Source organism: Nerophis ophidion, linkage group LG01 (genome assembly GCF_033978795.1).
Source record: "Nerophis ophidion isolate RoL-2023_Sa linkage group LG01, RoL_Noph_v1.0, whole genome shotgun sequence".
NCBI classification, from domain to species: Eukaryota; Metazoa; Chordata; class Actinopteri; order Syngnathiformes; family Syngnathidae; genus Nerophis; species Nerophis ophidion.
The window spans coordinates 51,266,358-51,279,278 of NC_084611.1; the positions used below are offsets into that span (position 1 = coordinate 51,266,358).

General features: G+C 36.9%; 1 protein-coding gene across 8 annotated transcripts in view; it reads right to left on the bottom strand.

Annotated features, from left to right (window-relative positions):
* camk2d2 (calcium/calmodulin-dependent protein kinase (CaM kinase) II delta 2) overlaps positions 1-12,921 on the bottom strand; it is a 127,281-nt gene that overhangs the window by 37,455 nt on the left and 76,905 nt on the right. For 4 of the 8 annotated variants that reach the window (XM_061906652.1, XM_061906613.1, XM_061906670.1 and 1 more), the window contains exons 7-13: positions 10,411-10,513; positions 10,263-10,346; positions 10,072-10,166; positions 6,215-6,337; positions 6,056-6,139; positions 5,919-5,961; positions 1,393-1,430 (exon numbers count right to left, since the gene is read on the bottom strand). In XM_061906652.1, the coding sequence (XP_061762636.1) occupies positions 1,393-1,430; positions 5,919-5,961; positions 6,056-6,139; positions 6,215-6,337; positions 10,072-10,166; positions 10,263-10,346; positions 10,411-10,513 (570 nt within the window). Of the gene's footprint in view, positions 1-1,392; positions 1,434-5,918; positions 5,962-6,055; positions 6,140-6,214; positions 6,338-10,071; positions 10,167-10,262; positions 10,347-10,410; positions 10,514-12,921 lie in introns of all 8 variants that reach the window. The other 4 variants (XM_061906660.1, XM_061906642.1, XM_061906623.1 and 1 more) reach the window with 1 other exon arrangement.

Genomic DNA, 12,921 nt, shown 5'->3' on the forward strand with positions numbered 1-12,921 from the left:
AGGCTTAGATTGGTCAGATCTAGTTTTAGTCTTAGACTGGTTAGATCTAGTCTTAGACTTAGACTGATCAGATCTAGTCTTGGACTTCAATTGGTCAGATCTAGTCTTAGACTTAGATTGGTCAGATGTAGTTGTAGAGTTAGATTGGTCATATCTAGTTTTAGGTTTATATTGGTCAGATCTCGTGTTAGACTTAGATTGGTCAGATCCAGTTTTACTCTTAGACTGGTCAAATCTAGTCCCAAACTTAGACTGGTAAGATCTAGTGTTAGGCTTAGATTTGTCGGATCTAGTCTTTGACTTGGATTGGTCGGATCTACTTTTAGGCTTACATCGGTCAGACCTAGTTTTAGTCTTAGACTGGTCAGATCTAGTCTTAGACTTAGACTGATCAGATCTAGTCTTGGACTTAGATCATATCTATTCTTAAAGTTAGATTGGTCATATCTAGTTTTTGGTTTAGATTGGTCACCTCTAGTGTTAGGCTTAGATTGCTCAGAACTAGTTTTAGTCTTAGACTGGTCAGATCTATTCTTAGACTTGGGCTGATCAGATCTAGTCTTGGACTTAGATTGGTCAGATTTACTTTTAGGCTTATATTGGTCAGGTGTAGTTTTAGGCTTAAATTGGTCAGATCTAATGTTAGGCTTAGATTGGTCAGATTTAGTCTGAGGCTTGGATTGGTCACATCTAGTGTTAGATTTAGATGGGTCAGCTCTTGTGTTAGGCTTAGATTGGTCAGATCTTGTGTTAGGCTTAGATTGGTCAGATCTAGTCTTAGGCTTAAAATTGGTCAGATCTAGTCTTAGACTTAGATTGGTCATATCTAGTGTTAGGCTTAGATTGGTCAGATGTAGCATTAGGCTTAGATTAGTTGGATCTTGTGTTAGGCTTAGATTGGTCAGATCTAGTCTTAGATTTAGATTGATCAGATCTAGTCTTAGACTTAGATTGGTCAGATTTAATGTTAGGCTCTGATTGGTCACATCTAGTTTTAGACTTTGATTGGTCATATCTAGTCTTACGCTTAGATTAGTCATGTACTTTTAAGCTTAGATTGGTCACATTTAGTCTTAGACTTAGATTGGTCGGATCTACTTTTAGGCTTGGATTGGTCAGATCTAGTCTTACACTTAGATTGATCAGATCTAGTCTTAAACTTAGATTGGTCAGATCTGCTTTTAGGCTTAGATTGGTCACATCTAGTCTTAGATTGGTCAGATTTAGTCTTAGACTTGGACCACAATGCGACCGGGGGCAAAAAGCCCGTATAACAAATGTTGTCTGTGCCAAGCAGCAAATAGACGTGCACCATGCATCCTAACAACCTTTGAAGCGCTTCATCAGAATCCTGCATGAAACAAATCTTGGAGGTCAGTCAGCCGCTCTCACCTTCACGCCGTCCGTCTTCTTGTTCAGCAAACTCTTGGCTGCTGCGGGTGAAAAGACGGGGAGAAGACTTTAGCAGCAGGCTCTTAATGGCGGCGGAGTTAGTTAGTTAGTACTAACATGCAGCAGACGCCTGTGCACTTAAGTGGAAAAGAAAGGTGAGGATGTGAAATGCAAAGCAGCAGAAGTTACTGACAACATCCTCATGGCTTCTCCTGCAGGTGTTAACTGACGCGGGTTTACAGTGGGTCGGGCATCCTCATTTTTAAGTTGGGGATTTGCACTCACATTAGCATGCTCTTATCCTAACACGAGGGGTCAGCAACCCGCGGCTCTTTAGTGCCGCGCTAGTGGCTCTCTGGAGCTATTTTTTTTTTTTCCAAAAGAAAGGATTAAAAATGGACAAACATGACACTAACCTTCCCAATATGTTTGTGTGTATGCTTCACTGATAACACTATTTGGCAAACACAGTTTTGTCCGACTAATTTCAGCAGTCCTTGAACTCACCGTAGTGTGGGCTGTGAACAGTTTGTTTACATGTGAAATCTTCCACTCCTTTGTCTCATTTTGTCCACCAAACATTTCATACTGTGCATGACTGCACAAAAGTGAGCTTTGTTGATGTTATTGACTTGTGTGGTGTGCAATCTAATCGAGGCTAACATGCTATTTAGGCTAACTGTATGTACATATTGCATAATTATGCCTCATTTTTAGGTATACTTAAGCTCATTTACCGTATTTTTTGGACTATAAGTAGCAGGTTTTTTTTTTTTTGGCCGGGGGTGAGACTTGGGCAAACTATTAAAAAAAAAAAAAAAAAAAAAAATTGTGTTTTTTTATTTTTTGTTTTTGTTTTTGTTTTGCCTAGTCTCCCCCCCGGCCAACCTTTAAAAAAACTGCGACTTATAGTACGAAAAACACGGTAATATCCTTTACGTACGTCCTCTTTGTATATAATTTAGCTGTGCATGTCTCATGACACATTATCTGCATGTAACATTGGCTGCATTTCTGAGATTTGTGGGTGTTCCATGTTGTTCCAGACCACAGCAAACGTTACCCAGCTTGCAAAGATCGTAATAAATAAGGATTTGGTTCAGCCTGCAACACAACATCATTTTGATAGTAGGCTAAAATAGCTAATATAGACACTTACATTATGTGTTGTCTTCATTATAACACTTCGAAAGTCATTTTGATAGTAGGCTAATATAGACACTTACATTATGTGTTGCCTTCATTATAACACTTATATAAGACTTTAAAAGTCATTTTGATAGTAGGCTAAAATAGCTAATATGGACACATAATGTGTTGTCTTTATTATAACACCTATAAAGTAATTGTGATAGTAGGCTAATAGAGCTAATATAGACACATCACGTGTTGTCTTCATTACAACACTTATAAAATAATTTTGATGGTAGGCTAATATCGAGACTTACATTTGTGTTATAATGTTGTCTTAATTATAACACTTTAACAAGACATTTAAAGTCATTTTGATAATAGGCTAATAAAGACACTAACATAATGTGTTGTCTTCATTATAACACTTACAAAATCTTTTTGATAGTAGGCTAATATAGACACTTACATCATGTGTTGCCTTCATTATAACACTTATGTAGGACTTTTAAATGGGTTGTACTTGTATAGCGCTTTTTCTACCTTCAAGGTACTCAAAGCGCTTTGACACTACTTCCACATTTACCCATTCACACACACATTCACACACTGATGGAGGGAGCTGCCATGCAAGGCGCCAACCAGCACCCATCAGGAGCAAGGGTGAAGTGTCTTGCTCAGGACACAACGGACGTGACGAGGTTGGTACTAGGTGGGAATTGAACCAGGGACGCTCAGGTTGCACACGGCCACTCTCCCCACTGCGCCACGCCGTCCTTTTAAAGTCATTTTGATAGTAGGCTACTCTAGCGAATATAGACACTTACATCATGTGTTGCCTTCATTATAACACTTATATTAGACTTATAACGTCATTTTGATAGTAGGCTAATATAGACACTTACATCATGTGTTGCCTTCATTATAACACGTATATTAGCCTTTAAGGTCATTTTGATAGTAGGCTAATATAGACACTTACATCATGTGTTGCCTTCATTATAACACGTATATTAGCCTTTAAGGTCATTTTGATAGTAGGCTAATATAGACACTTACATCATGTGTTGCCTTCATTATAACACTTACATAGGACTTTTAAAGTCATTTGATAGTAGGCTACTATAGCTAAAATAGACACTTACATCATGTGTTGCCTTCATTATAACACGTATAAAAGACTTTTAAAGTCATTTTGATAGTAGGCTAATATAAACACTTACATCATGTGTTGCCTTCATCATAACACTTATATAGGACTTTTAAAGTCATTTTGATAGTAGGCTACTATAGCTAAAATAGACTTTTACATCATGTGTTGCCTTCATTATAACACGTGTAAAAGACTTTTAATTTCATATGGCTCCAGACGGATTTTTTTTTTTTGTTCTTGGTCCAATATGGCTCTTTCAAAGTTCTGGGTTGCCGACCCCGGTCCTAACGCATGGCATTTCTCCCACAGCTGCTTAGCCTGCATGCTAAGTATCCTGCTACAAACGCTATTTCTCTGCAAGCGTGCAAACATTTGATCTCCATGCTCACGTTGTTGCCCACTCGGACAAGTGAAGTATCATAACAAAGTACAAGGTGGTGCCCCCCCAACCCCCTAAGCCCGTTTCTGACTACGTCCCCCAAAGTGTCTTACCTCGTATCGACACCACAATCCCAAAAAAAGGAAAAGAATGTGAAACAAAAAAGAGGAAGACAATGATAAATAAATGCTCTGGAAGACTTTACGCAAGTAGAAAGAAGAGTGAGAGAGTGAGTGGAGACAAAATGTGTTTATGAACGACTCCTTTCTGTCCACAGAAAACATGCGAGGCATTGGAAGTCTGTCTTTTCAGCTACAATCATTATTTCCACTTTTCCTGACAATATCTCATAGGGTTGTACTGATACTTTCCAAAGTAAAGTGGAGCACAAACAAAATGTCATTATTAGCTTTGTTTTAACATAAAAAGTATTTTACACATTAAATATAAGTTTTTTTTATTGCAATCGAAGAAATTAAATAAGACGTTGACCATACAAGACAACTTGTCTTTTAGTAGTCAGGAAACAAACAAAGACTCTGCAGTAACATATTGTGTCATTTATCCGTGTATTATTTAGTCAACATTTTGTCTGATCTACTTGTTCATTTACTGTTGATATCTGCTTACTTCCTGTTTTAACATGTTCTATCTACACTTCTGTTAAAATGTATTAATATATACATATACATACATATACATATGTAAACACACATATTTATACACACACACACACACACACACACATATATATATATATACATACACAAATACACATATACACACATATATACACATATTTATACATATATAAGAATACATATATACAGACACATATATATACACACATATATACATACAAATATACACATATATACATATTCACACATATACATACATATACACACATATACATATACACATTTATACATATATACACATACATATACACATAGACGTATACACATATATACACATATACATATACATATACACATATATACATACATATACACATACATATTTATAAATATATATACATGTATATATACACATTTTTACATATATACACACATATTTACATATATACAGATATATTTATACACACACACACACATATATATATATATATATATATATATATATATATATATATATGTATGTATGCGTATGTATATATATACACATATACACCAATACACATTTCTACACACATTTCAAAAATATATACACATATATATACACACATATATACACATATATACACATGTATACATATATACTCATTCTTATATACACACACACATATACACACATTATATATATATACATATATACACATTGTATATATACATACATACACATTATATATATAAACATATATACACATTATAAATACATATATACACAATATAGGCATACATATAAACATATATACACTTATATATGCATATATAAATACACAAATATATATACATACATACACATAGACATATATATATATACATATATATATATATATATATATATATATATATACATATACATATATGCATATACATATTAATACATGCATAAATACATGTATGGATACTTTTCCACCATTTGACAATATCAAACAAACAGAAGAAGTCATGCACTAAAGTCATAGAGAAGTTTAAAAAGCGCAAAAAGTATGACTAAAGTGGTGAAGCTGTGTTTCATTTGCACTTTAATTTAAAAGAAACACATTCATTACTAATGATTAATTATAATGATTATATTAACAAACACATTTAGTTCACCAGTCCCTTCTAATGCAGTATATTTTGTAGTCCGCATGACCAAAGCCTAAGGTCTGTGTTAAATAAAGAATTGACATACCTGAGAAGTTTCTTGTGACCAGTAAGGTGGTCAGTATGGCTCCCTGCAGGCACAGAGCAGGGAAGGAGGAGGCAGACAGAGGAGATCAGAAAGTAAGCAGCGAGGGAAAGGAGAGCGTTACCTAGGCCACCTCTTACCTTGAGTTTTCTCCTGGCGTTGAACTTCTTCAGGCACTCCACGGTCTCCTGCCTGTGCATCATGGACGCCACGGTGGAGCGTTGCTAAAGGAGAGCATGGCGAGCATGAGGAAGGAGGAGGCAGGACCATGGGCGGCTTTTAGGAGACGTCACACTCACGCAGATCCACGGGTGTTTGAGGGCCTCGGCGGCCGTGATGCGCTTACTGGGGTTGATGGTGAGCATTTTGTTGATCAGGTCTTTGGCCTCGGGGGTCACCGTGTCCCACTCGGGGGATGGGAACTGTCACACAAGCACATTGCCAGAGAATGTTGGAGCAAAAAGCTGCTGGTCGCTGAACGTCGTGACACTTCGAGTGTACTTTTTTTCCCCCTACGCTTTGTACCCTGCGGCTTACAAAACGGTGTGGTTAATCAGTGGATTTTTTTCCACGCTCAAGGACACACGGCAAAGTAGTTTGAAAAAAAACAAGCAAAGACACTGAAAAGGTGTGTTATTGTTTGTGCTACAGCGCCATCTTTTGGACAAGTTTGCTGACTGCATAGCGTTTCTACTCGTATGGATTCTTCGTTTTACAATATAACTCAAACAATTATTACTTACTAAAACCGTCCCATGTGTGATGTCTGTAGGAGTGTTTTCATGCATATTTGCACGTGTTATCATAATGTAATCAAGCTAACGTCATTGGCATTAGCTAATATGCGAACACGTTTACGAGTGTCTGTGTTGGTATTATTAACTTACTATTATTTTTTCCACAAATGTCTCCGGAAATTCACTAAATATGAGTCTGTCTAGCTGATTGGAGAGCTAGCGGGTCCATGACGACGACTGACGTTTTGTTTGATCATCCGTTTTACTGCCGTGTTACTAGACACCGTTTTAATTAAGGTATGTCAATAAATATTTACAGAATATTGCTATGTAAATACTGTAACTAAAATCTGCGACTTAAAAAAAGGTTCTTCGCTGAAGGCCATACAGCAAATATTTTGACAAAAAACAAGCAAAGATACTGAAAAGGTGTGTTATTGTTTGTGCTACGGCGCCGTCTTTTGGACGAGTTTACTACTTCCAAGTGCATTGGAACCGGAAGCGTAAGTGCCATTTGTGTCTTTTGGTGGTCCATAGCGTTTCTACTCATATGGAGTCTTTATTCATCACTCCAAGCGACGTTTTTCAGTTTTACAATATAACTAAAACAATTCTTACTTACTAAAACCGTCCCATGTATGATGTCTGTAGGAGGGTTTTCATGCATATTTGCACGTGCTATCGTGATGTAATCAAGCTAACGTCATTGGCATGAGCTAATATGCGAACACATCTACGAGTGTCTGTGTTAGTATTATTAACTTACTATTATTTTTTTCACAAATTTCTCAGTAAATTCACCAAATATGAGTCTGTTTAGCTGGTTGGAGAGCTAGCGGGTCCATGACGATTGACTGACGTTTTGTTTGATCAGTTGTTTTACTGCCGCGTTACTAGATACCGTTTTAATTAAGGTATGTCAATAAACATTTACAGAATATTTCTGTGTAAATAACTAATTTCACAACGTATATACTGTATCTGTGACTTATAAAATGATTCGAGCAAATAGTTTGAAAAAAACAAGCAAAGACACTGAAAAGGTGTGTTATTGTTGGTGCTATGGCGCCATCTTTTGGACGAGTTTGCTCCTTCCAAGTGCATTGGCCCTACGGTTTAGACTGAGCTTTCAACTGGAAGTGTAAGTGCCATTTGTGTCTTTTGGGGGTCCAAAGCGTTTCTACTCGTATGGATTCTTCATTCATCACTCCAAGGGACGTTGGTAAGTTTTACAATATAACTAAAACAATTCTTACTTACTAAAACCGTCCCATGTGTGATGTCTGTAGGAGTGTTTTTATGCATATTTGCACGTGCTATCGTAATGTAATCAAGGTAACGTCATTGGCATGAGCTAATATGCGAACACGTTTACGAGTGTTTGTGTTAGTATTATTAACTTACAATGGCATTCTTTTTTTCACAAATTTCTCAGTAAATTCACCAAATTTGAGTCTGTTTAGCTGATTGGAGAGCTACCGGGTCCATGGCGATGACTGACGTTTTGTTTGATCAGCCGTTTTACTGCCCTGTTACTAGACACCCTTTTAATTAAGGTATGTCAATAAACATTTACAGAATATTTCCGTGTAAATACCTCATTTCACAACGTATTTATCTGCCACTTATAAAACGATTCTAGCAAATAGTTTGAAAAAAAGAAGCAGACACTGAAATGGTGTGTTATTGTTTGCGCAATGGCGCCATCTTTTGGACGAGTTCACTCCTTGCAAGTGCATTGGCCCTTCAGTTTAGACTGAGCTTTCAACCGGAAGTGTAAGTGCCATTTGTGTCTTTCGGTCGTCCATAGCGTTCTACTCAGATGGATTCTTCATTCATCACTCCAAGCGACGTTGGTGAGTTTTACAATATAACTAAAACAATTATTACTTGCTAAAACATCCCATGTGTGATGTCTGTAGGAGTGTTTTCTTACATATTTGTACGTGCTGTTGTGATGTAATCAAGCTAGTGTCGTTAGCATGAGCTAATATGCTAACATGTTTACAAGTGTCTGTGTTAGTATTATTAACTTACAAAGGCATTCTTTTTTCACAAATTCCTCAGTAAATCCACCAAAACGTCACAGTGGAGTTATTAAGTCTATTTAGCTGATTGGAGAGCTAGCGGGTCCATGACGATGACTGACGTTTTATTTGATCAGCCGTTTTACTGCTGTGTAGACACCGTTTTAATTAAGGTATAAACATTTACAGAATATTTCCATGTAAATAACTCATTCCACAACGTATATATCTGCCACTTATAAAACGATTCAAGCAAATAGTTTGAAAAAAATAAGCAAAGACACTGAAAAGGTGTGTTATTGTTTGTGCTACGGCGCCATCTTTTGGATCATTGCAAGTGCATTGGCACTTCTGTTTAGACTGAACTTTCAACCGGAAGTGTAAATGCCATTTGTGTCTTTTGGTGGTCCTTAGCGTTTCTACTGGTATGGATTCTTCATTCATCACGCCAAGCAACGTTTGTCAGTTTTACAATATAACTAAAACTATTCTTACTTACTTAACCGTCTGTAGGAGTGTTTCATGCATATTTTCAAGTGCATAATGTAATCAAGCTAACGTAATTAGCATTAGCTAATATGTTAACATGTTTACGAGTGTCTGTGTTAGTATTAATAACTTACGACATTCTTTTTGTATTGTTACACTTTCACAAAATTCCTCAGTAAAGTCACCAAAATGTCACCGTGGAGTTATTGAGTCTGTTTAGTTGATTGGAGCGCTAGCTTGCGGAGCTCGTGTTTGATCAGCCGTCTTACTTCCGCGCCACTGCATGTGCCGCAGTGCTGCATTGCCTTTTTATATTGACTGAGTTTTCAACTTTAGCGTTTCTACTCGTAGGGATTCTTCATTCATCACTCTAAGCAACGTTGATAAGTTTTACAATATAACTAAAACCGTCCCATGTGTGATGTCTGTAGGAGTGTTTTCATGGGTCTGGGTCTGTGACCATGACTTCTGTTTTGTTTGGTCGGCGTTTTACTGCCCTGTTACAGACACTTTTTTAATTAAAGTATGTCAATAAACATTTACAGAATATTTCCGTGTAAATAACTAATTTCACAAGGTATATATCTGCCACTTATACATGGAAAAATGTTTTTTTTCTTCTAAAATGTAGTGGGTGCGGCTTATTTACCGGTGCTCCTTATAGTCCGGAAAATACGGTACTTTATAACCTATGAGTTGTGCCAGTAAAATACAAACATCCAACATAAAAACTAAATCTCCTGCCTTATGGAAGGGGGAAATAAATGTCAGGGGATGATCCGATCCCTGGTTCCTCCGGCATGGAAATTAATCTCATCCTAATCCCTTCAACATTTGTTTGGATATTCCTGCAGGGGTTTGGTTTCCATTTCTCCCAAGTGTTAGGTTGTAGTGTGCACTTACGTCATAGGCCCCCGCCTTGATTTGCTGATAGAGGCGGTGCTGGTCCTCGTCCCAGAAAGGGGGGTAGCCCACAAGCAAGATGTATAAAATTACTCCTAGGACGAGACCACATTTGAAGTTCGAGGGACGAAGTGTCAATGACACGGTCCAGTTCCCAGGTGACCTGGACTGAAGACAACTTATTTATTTACCGCAGGCCCACATGTCCACGGGTTTCCCGTACGGGTCTTTCCTCAACACCTCTGGAGACAAGTACCCCGGGGTGCCGGCGAAACCTACGAGATGCGGGAGAGTCTCGGTTCAGAGCGAGGTCGGACGAGGGAGTTGGAAGAGACTCACCGAACCATGCCTGCTGGTCTCCCTGCACCTCGATGGCCAGACCAAAGTCGGCCAACTTGACCGCCGCTCCCTTCAGTTTGCTGGCCAGAAGAAGGTTCTCAGGCTGCGGACGTTCAAATAGGTCACACATAAACGTCTTACAACACATCGAAAACATACATACGTATATATATATATATATATATATATATATATATATATATATATATATATATATATATATATATATACATACAAACCCCATTTTCATATGAGTTGGGAAATTGTGTTGGATGTAAATATAAACGGAATACAATGATTTGCAAATCCTTGGGAAAGTTGGGAAGTTGGGAAAGGGCATGTTCACCACTGTGTTACATCACTTTTTCTTTTGACAACACTCAATAAACGTTTGGGAACTGAAGAAACTAATTGTTGAAGCTTTGAAAGTGGAATTCTTTCCCATTCTTGTTTTGTGTACAGCTTAAGTTGTTCACCTGTCCAGGGTCTTGTTGTTGTATTTTACGCGTCATAATGCGCCACACATTTTCGATGGGAGACATGTCTGCACTGCAGGCGGGCAGGGAAAGTACCTGAAGTCTTTTACTACGAAGCCACGCTGTTGTAACACGTGGCTTGGCATTATTTTGCTTAAATAAGCAGGGGCGTCCATGATAACGTTGCTTGGATGACAACATATGTTGCTCCAAAACCTGTATGGACCTTTCAGCATTAATAGTGCGTTCACAGATGTGTAAGTTACCCATGCCTTGGGCCCTAATACACCCCCATACCATCACAGATGCTGGCTTTTGAACTTTGCACCTATAACAACCCAGATGGTTATTTTCCTCTTTGTTCCGGAGGACACCACGACCACAGTTTCCAAATATAATTTGAAATGTGGAATCGTCAAACCACAGAACACTTTTCCACTTTGCATCAGTCCATCGTAGATGAGCTCGGGCCCAGCGAAGCCGGCGGCGTTCCTGGGTGTTGTTGATAAATGGCTTTTGCTTTGCATAGTAGAGTTTTAACTTTCACTTACAGATGTAACGACCAACTGTAGTTACTGACAGTGGTTTTATGAAGTGTTTCTGAGCCCATGTGGTGATATCCTTTACACACTGATGTCGGTTTTTGATGCAGTACCGCCTGAGGGATTATAGGTCCGTAATATCATCGCTTAAGTGCAGTGATTCCTCCAGATTCTCTGGACCTTTTGATGATTTTACGGACCGTAGATGGTAAAATCCCTATTTTCCTTGCAATAGTTCGTTGAGAAATGTTGTTCTAAAACTGTTCAACAATTTGCCTACAAATTGGTGACCCTCACCCCATCCTTGTTTGTGAATGACTGAGCATTTCATGAAAGCTTCTTTTATACCCAATCATGGCACCCACCTGGTCCCAATTAGCCTGCACACCTGTGGGATGTTCCAAATAAGTGTTTGATGAGCATTCCTCAACTTGGCAGTATTTATTGCCACCTTTCCCAACCTTTTTGTCACGTGTTGCTGGCATCAAATTTTAAAGTTAATGATTATTTGCAAAAAAAAAAAAAAAAATTTATCAGTTTGAACATTAAATATGTTGTCTTTGTAGCATATTCAACTGAATGTGGGTTGAAAATGATTTGCAAATCATTGTATTCCATTTATATTTACATCTAAAACAATTTCCCAACTCTTACCCCGTTTCCATATGAGTTGGGAAATTGTGTTAGATGTAAACATAAACGGAATACAATGATTTGCAAAACCTTTTCAACCCATATTCAACTGAATGCACTACAAAGACAAGATATTTGATGTTCTAACTCATAAATTTTTTTTTTGCAAATAATAATTATATGCACACACACATATATCAATATTATGTATGTGTATATATGTACACATACATAATTGTGTACATATATACACACATACACACAACCGTATATATATTTACACATATATACTGTACATACGTGCCCACACACATATATGAAACAAACATACATATACATATATGTATATATCTATATACACACACACACACACATATATATATATATATATATATATATATATATATATATATACATACATATATATATATATACGTATATGCACACACACATATATCAATATTATGTATGTGTATCTATGTACACATACACAATTGTGTACATATATACACACATACACACAACCGTATATATATATACACATATAAAAATATCTATGTATATACATATAAGCATATTTACACATATATACTGTACATACGTGCCCACACACATATATGAAACAAACATACATATACATATATGTATATATCTATATACACACACACACACACACACACACACACACACACACACACACATATATATATATATATATATATATATATATATATATATACATATATATATATATACGTATATGCACACACACATATATATATATATATATATATATATATATATATACGTATATGCACACACATATATATATACATACATAATTGTGTACATATATACAT